At 41.8% G+C, this 6,000-nt stretch overlaps 3 protein-coding genes across 6 annotated transcripts; 2 read left to right on the top strand and 1 right to left on the bottom strand.

Annotated features, from left to right (window-relative positions):
- Nucleotides 1–215: 215 nt before the first annotated feature.
- On the bottom strand, nucleotides 216–2,254 carry LOC111599343 (serine/threonine-protein phosphatase 2A activator). Its single transcript, XM_023314973.2, has 4 exons — nucleotides 1,963–2,254; nucleotides 1,275–1,898; nucleotides 880–1,088; nucleotides 216–809 (listed from the first exon to the last, which is right to left on the bottom strand). The coding sequence occupies exons 1-4, from the start codon at nucleotides 1,988–1,990 to the stop codon at nucleotides 438–440; spliced, it is 1,233 nt and encodes a 410-aa protein (XP_023170741.1). The 5' UTR covers nucleotides 1,991–2,254; the 3' UTR covers nucleotides 216–437.
- Nucleotides 2,255–2,412: 158 nt separating this feature from the next.
- LOC111599381 (putative oligosaccharyltransferase complex subunit CG9662) lies at nucleotides 2,413–3,717 on the top strand. Of its 2 annotated transcripts, XR_002751430.2 has the most exons (3): nucleotides 2,413–2,657; nucleotides 2,713–3,073; nucleotides 3,140–3,717. XR_002751430.2 is itself a non-coding variant. In XM_023315018.2 (2 exons), the coding sequence occupies exons 1-2, from the start codon at nucleotides 2,519–2,521 to the stop codon at nucleotides 3,021–3,023; spliced, it is 450 nt and encodes a 149-aa protein (XP_023170786.1). In that variant the 5' UTR covers nucleotides 2,413–2,518; the 3' UTR covers nucleotides 3,024–3,152. The 2 variants fall into 2 exon arrangements, 1 of the variants encoding a protein (XP_023170786.1); XM_023315018.2 differs by having other exon boundaries at nucleotides 2,713–3,152.
- Nucleotides 3,718–3,735: 18 nt separating this feature from the next.
- Nucleotides 3,736–5,515, top strand: LOC111599380. 3 transcript variants are annotated; one of them, XM_023315015.2, is made up of 4 exons: nucleotides 3,736–4,978; nucleotides 5,041–5,122; nucleotides 5,202–5,318; nucleotides 5,436–5,515. In XM_023315015.2, exons 1-4 carry the CDS (start codon nucleotides 3,747–3,749, stop codon nucleotides 5,445–5,447), a joined length of 1,443 nt encoding a protein of 480 aa, XP_023170783.2. In that variant the 5' UTR covers nucleotides 3,736–3,746; the 3' UTR covers nucleotides 5,448–5,515. The 3 variants fall into 3 exon arrangements, with proteins under 3 accessions (XP_023170783.2, XP_023170784.1, XP_023170782.2); XM_023315016.2 differs by having other exon boundaries at nucleotides 3,736–4,362; nucleotides 4,672–4,978; nucleotides 5,202–5,473; XM_023315014.2 differs by having other exon boundaries at nucleotides 5,202–5,473.
- Nucleotides 5,516–6,000: the final 485 nt, after the last annotated feature.

Genomic DNA, 6,000 nt, shown 5'->3' with positions numbered 1-6,000 from the left:
GTGCATTAAGTGAACTTTTTGTAGGAAAAAAGCGGCAAATTGTGCCAATTGTTTCCGCTGTTTATGCATAAAGTGCAATGCACATCAAACTGTGAGCCACTTAAAGAGCAAAGGCAACACATGCAAAGTTATCAACCTGGCACAAGGCATGTAAAACTGTAAAACCTTTACAACTTTTATAATTTTATTAATACATTGTGCATTTGAAATAACTTTACAAAATATGTAGTGAAAATACAATCGGAATGCTTGTCAAACCAATAGCAACCTCAAAGCAATCGCAATATACATCAAACTGTAACTGTCGCTGCCACTTAGCATGACACAATACATGCCAAACTTTAATTTCCTTTCCAATTGCTTTAAGAATTTTAATAGAATTTCGCATATTTTCGATAACAAAACGAATGAAAATCTTTCCGATACACTTTTAACAACTAATCCGCCTGCTCCTTGGACAGCTCTCCAGATGGCTGATTGGTGGTGGGCTTATCGCCCGAGCCACTACCCGAATTGGAGGTTTGCACGGCCACCAACGAGGCGGAGGACTCTGTGCGTGGACGAAGGACGACGCTGTTGTCGCTGCTCTCGCTGCTCGAATCGCCCACGTTGAGGTCGCTGTTCAAGGCCTCTGCAGGCGGAGGCGGAAGGTTCACTGGCGTCGGCACCGTCATGCAAATCCGTTTCGAAGGCGGCGGTGCCACGTGACCCAAGCGCGCGTTGCTCAAAGTTGTGCCGGCTGCAACCGAATCGAAGGACATCAATTCGCCAAAGTAAACGTGTTGTATAACGGGGAATTTGGAGAGGATCTAGAAGAGAATCGAACCAAGCAGAGAGTTAGCTAAGAGAGACTCTCTCAGTTCACAGTGATTGCCAAACCTCCTTTTGGTACATCTTGACCAGGCCTGCATTGATCTTGATCCAAGAAGGTACCGCCGTAATGCTCCATAGCTGATTCGAGTGCTCGCCAAAATGACCCGTCTTCACCTTGCAGATGTAATCAATGCAGCTGATGAACATATATTGCTCCTTGAAATCGGCTATGATTTGCTCTTCTACAAATTTGGCTGGATCAAAGGGACTTTTGACTGAAAATTAGGGGAAATTTATTTAGTTAAGAGAGGATATTAAAAAGAGCAATTTAAATGCAGAGGGAAGTGAACTAAGAGAGTGAAGATTGGATTTTATCTTTTGAGCATAGATTTTAGAAGAGTGAAAATAACAGTAAAGATTCTAATTTCTAGGGTAAAGAATAAAGTAGCTTGTGGACTCACCAGCCAGTTGGGCACTGCCCCAAATAAAGGGAACAAACTGGTAGTCATCTAGCGACCAAACGCCTTGACTGCCAGCTGGCTCCATATTATAATTGCGTTGCAGTTGCCGCGCGAACTGCAAATAACGATTAAAAAGTCGCAGAGCAGCGCTGACAATATCCTGTTCCAACAATATCTCAGCTTTGAATAGAGCACATAGGAAGAAGACAAAGGAGAGCTCGTGCCCAGTACCATAATCGATGCGCGTAGCATTGCCAAAGCTCTCGAGCAGATATTGCAGCAATTCGTTGAGATGCTTCTGTTTGCCGGACGGCAGCAATTGGAGCAGCCACGTGGGCAGCTGCTCCTGCATCGAGCGGGACCAATCTCTATAGGCTTTATTGCCGAATCTCTGTGGCTGCTCCAGCGGGGGATGCTTCTCGACTAGTTGCTCCAATGAATCGAATAAGCCTAATAACTTGCGCAGCACATCCGATTCGTACATCTCATCGGTCGTTTTGATACCCTGTATAGCCGAACTGGTGCCATTGATATACCCTATCAAATCATGATATGCGCGCGAGCGTTGCCATTGAGCGAGGTCAGAGATATTATGCACTCGCTTTTCGGTAGCCGGCACTTTGCCTGCAAGCGTGTAAGTGAGGGGTATATTGTAGTCTATAACAATTTTAATATTGCTCTACTTTACCGGCTGCCATTGCATTGGCATCTGCCATGCTTTAATTTTAATGTTATTTGTAATGTTTTACTTGAAATTACGTTTTGTTTGGGAAAATATAGAGAGAGACGCCAATGTTATCGCGATTGCTAAACAGCTGTTCGCTGCAATGTGACCATCTGCAATGAATATAATGGCGAAATACTGCATACTAAAGCACATCGTTCATTCGAGTCACTTGTGCTACAGCCGTTAGCAGTGTGGAAGCATTTAACACAGCTCACTCATATGTTGAGCCGGTGAATGCAAACCATCTCTCTCGATTAACATATATTTTAACAATATGGTTTATTTTAAATATTTAACGTTCAGTTCCAGTTCGCTTAAATCGCCTATTGGAATTGTAAGCTTGCTTCACATCGGTATTGTATAGCTCAAAACTTGAATCGATACTAGTTCCGATATCTCAGTTCATTGATATCGAGCTTGTTCAGCGTCGAACTACACAACGTCAACAATATAGCCAGAAAAGACACCTACGCCGGCTTTTTGACAAGAATTAAATAAAATTAGTTAAGTCAGCAAAATGCTTGAAACTCTGTACAATTTGCCCTTCCACATACTAGTACCGCCAAACATTAAAGTACGAAAGTTCTCCCTGCCTCTACCCTCGGCCATGGGCGTTTTCTCCGCTGTACTAGTTTCCTACTTTTTGGTCACGGGCGGTGAGTGAAGCATCAATATATAAGAAATTAATTTATATTAAATACTGTCTTTTAGGTATCATCTATGACGTGATTGTGGAGCCGCCAAGCGTGGGCGCCACTGTCGACGAGCACGGACATTCGCGGCCTGTTGCCTTCATGCCTTACAGAGTGAACGCCCAATATATTATGGAAGGATTAGCTAGCAGCTTCCTCTTCACGATCGGCGGCTTGGGCTTCATTATAATGGATCAGACCCATGCGCCTGGTAAAACGAATCTCAATCGCTTGCTGCTCACTGCCATGGGCTTTGTCTTCATATTGGTTTCCTTCTTTACAACTTGGCTCTTCATGAGGATGAAGTTGCCCAGCTACTTGCAGCCCTAAAGAAGTCGGATTAAGCAAGCTTTCATAAAACGGAAATCTCTCTTTAATAAGTATTATTAATTCCATGGCATAATATGAAATTGGTGTATTTTCATTGCATTTCAATACATTTGCAGATCTTCTACCCAATTTATTAATTTATCATTCATGGAAAAACAACTGGACGTCTTCTGGTTGGACAGCTCCTGCTTTAGACTAACAATTCATCTGTCCAAGCCCCTCTCTTTCTTCTAGTCTCGTTTCGTGTTGTCCTCTCTTGCCTTCTGTTTCGGCCTTCTCGTTCGGCCAAATTTCTATTCTCTTTGGATCTCAGCCCCGTCAGTTTGATTCTCTATTCTCCTGCTTTCTTTGCTTTGTTGTGTTTCAAAAAATCGAAATGCTTGCAAAAATAGTTTTTCAGTTTATATTGCGGCGGCAAAGCGCGCAGTACGCCCGTATCGAAAATATTGTCTATTAATAGAATTGTAGAAAAACTGAAAATCTATTTTGGTTTTACAATACATAAGCTGAGCAGCTACAAAAATCAGAAAAATAATATAAATAAATACGAAAACTTAGCCGAAATAACGTTTAACAAAAAGTGAATAGAAAATAAGTTAACATTAAAATCTTGAGCAAGTGATGTAATAGAAACACAACCAGGTAGAAGAGGAGGAAAACAACTCGGGCCACTGACACGCAGTTTGTTTACAAAACAAATCAAAGAGAAACGAAAGCAGGAGGATGTCCAAAAAGTTAAGCGTGCGCTCCTTAAGCGACAGCTCGCTGGCGGAGTTAGCAAATCTTTTGGTATCCACGATTAGCTACGTTCAATATGCACCCGATGTTAATCTGGATATCAATATAGTTATGGTCGAGTTGAATGAGTACCTGACACAAGCGGGCGCCACGTCTAACATCTATCAGGATCTGCTGCGTGTCATACTCAGCTCCGACTATTTGGAGGCCAATATGCGTTTCACTTGTTTGCAAATGTTGTTGAATTGTGGCGTTCACTTCCTTGTCACGGAAGTCTTTCCTCCCAGCTATTATGAGAAGATCTTGCAGGTGATTGCGGCACAAGGGGCTGCCTTGCGTGTCCTCAACCTTAAAGGGATCTGGGTGAAAGAGGAGCACATGCACTATATGTACGAAATAGTGAGACGTTGCAAGCAGCTGATCAAGCTGTATGTGCCCTATATAGCGAATGATCAGCTCCTGGAAGAGATTGCCACGAATTGCAATCGTTTACAAATCTTGGATATATCGGGCGAAACGGACATTACGGAGATTGGCATCGATTTCCTCGCCAAGGGCAATTGTGCGCAATCTTTAACGATCGTGGATGTGGGCATGCCTGGTGAGGAGAATATTTGTTATTCTGATATAGCTCTAATACTCGAGCACTGTCAGCATGTGGAGACCTTGTCTACCTACTCCTTTGTGGGAGCTGCTTTGAAGTTCATCTACGATAATGTAGATAGCAGCTTTCAGTGCAAATTGAGATATGTCCATGATACGGCAACGGATGAAACGCAGCTGCAGGTGATCATGCAGACGTGTCCACAGTTGGACACGTTGTATCTAGACTCACCTAAGTTGGGCGCACTGCGTGCCTTGCAAGCGAAATCTTTAAGAAAGTTGAAGATTTGCAAATTTGTGGTTGCAGAACTAATGTCACTGCTGGAGAAGCCTATTGGCAGGAGTTTAAGGCATCTGACCATGATCAAGGGATCGGGAAACTTGGAGCTCGGCAAGCTAGCTAGAGTGTGCCCCATTCTTATTGATTTGGATTGCTATGTAATTGAAAGTCTTTCATATGCTCAGCCACAGGCGCGTTTCCAGCAACTGGAAGGGCTCGAGATTCTTAGCTGTGAAATGATGAGCAGCTCCCTAAAGGCGTTCCTCTGCAGTGTCACAGACTTGAAACGTCTGGCAGTCGATTCTGTGGACTTTACAGATGAAGATATAGTTAGGTATCTATACTATAAAATACATATATAAACATATCACGATATGTGAAATACATTTTCCTTAGCATGTTTGTTCAACACGATTTTAAAGTTTTGGAGGATATTTGGTTTACGATCGCACCAGAGCTAACGGTGCAGGCAGTCGAGGTGCGTAGCTGCTCTTTTCCTTCCTCTTCCTTTTATACTCTCTCTCAATCACTGTCCCCATAAATTTCCCTTTTTTCAGCTCCTGATGGAGAGCTGCCCGGAGCTCCAGTCTGTGGGTCAATTGACCGGCTGGTCCTTATCGCCAGATGATTTAGCTTTAATACGTGGCCTGCTCAAAAGTGGCAACTCAAGCCTTGTACTGACTTCCAATGGTTTATTGGCTTAAAAAAAATTCAGATCAAATGCAATTGACATTTTTTTGCTTTACACATTTCGCAGCCTGCTACAAAAACTAAAATTCTGCTCTTTGCAGCGCCTGCAATAGATGTCAACGTGCTGACAACGGAACGTGCAACATTTTGTATATTTAATACATATTATTTATTATTAGTTCATGCTTTGTGATATTTAAATAATAAAACTTTGTTATACTTTAATTGTGAACGCACTTTGCTGCTAGTGTGCGCTAGTGTGACCAGAGTTAAGGTAAACAGTATTTTTCGAGTACAATTTGTTTTCGTATACAACAGCTGTGCGGCAGAGTTGTCAAAAGAGCGTATTCAATTACATACATTTTTCATTAAAAACTTATCACTTAAAATGATATAAGAATAAAAAAATAAGTAAACATAATTTATAAGCCATCGTTTTTCATTGTTTAGATCTATTAAACGTTGCATATAATTATTTAATAATTAAATGCTCTAGTCAAGTCGCATCGCTCGACAGCCCTGCGCACGACTTATACTTTTCATGCGCACTCAAGAAAAGGAAGAAAAATGAAAAAACGCAGCAAAAAGTTTCGCAAATCGCAAAGCAATAATTTATAAACAAATCTCGTACTAAACTAGTTATTTATCCAATGCAGTGACATTAAT

The sequence above is a fragment of the Drosophila hydei genome, unplaced genomic scaffold (assembly GCF_003285905.1).
Source record: "Drosophila hydei strain 15085-1641.00,03,60 unplaced genomic scaffold, DhydRS2 tig00000172-arrow-pilon, whole genome shotgun sequence".
Classification (NCBI taxonomy): Eukaryota; Metazoa; Arthropoda; class Insecta; order Diptera; family Drosophilidae; genus Drosophila; species Drosophila hydei.
The sequence above is the reverse complement of the archived record's forward strand: the minus strand, read 5'-3'. Positions and strand labels throughout refer to the sequence as shown.

Excerpts from the sequence above, each read along its gene's own strand:
- LOC111599380 (XM_023315014.2), top strand. The coding sequence starts at position 3,747 with ATGTCCAAAAAGTTAAGCGTGCGCTCCTTAAGCGACAGCTCGCTGGCG. Across the intron at positions 4,979-5,040 it reads ACAGATGAAGATATAGTTAG|CATGTTTGTTCAACACGATT; the intron begins GTATCTATACTA and ends CATTTTCCTTAG. Across the intron at positions 5,123-5,201 it reads TAACGGTGCAGGCAGTCGAG|CTCCTGATGGAGAGCTGCCC; the intron begins GTGCGTAGCTGC and ends CCCTTTTTTCAG.
- LOC111599343 (XM_023314973.2), bottom strand. The coding sequence starts at position 1,990 with ATGGCAGATGCCAATGCAATGGCAGCCG. Across the intron at positions 1,899-1,962 it reads TGCCAATGCAATGGCAGCCG|GCAAAGTGCCGGCTACCGAA; the intron begins GTAAAGTAGAGC and ends ACACGCTTGCAG. Across the intron at positions 1,089-1,274 it reads GGGCAGTGCCCAACTGGCTG|TCAAAAGTCCCTTTGATCCA; the intron begins GTGAGTCCACAA and ends CCTAATTTTCAG.
- LOC111599381 (XM_023315018.2), top strand. The coding sequence starts at position 2,519 with ATGCTTGAAACTCTGTACAATTTGCCCTTCCACATACTAGTACCGCCA. Across the intron at positions 2,658-2,712 it reads CTACTTTTTGGTCACGGGCG|GTATCATCTATGACGTGATT; the intron begins GTGAGTGAAGCA and ends ACTGTCTTTTAG.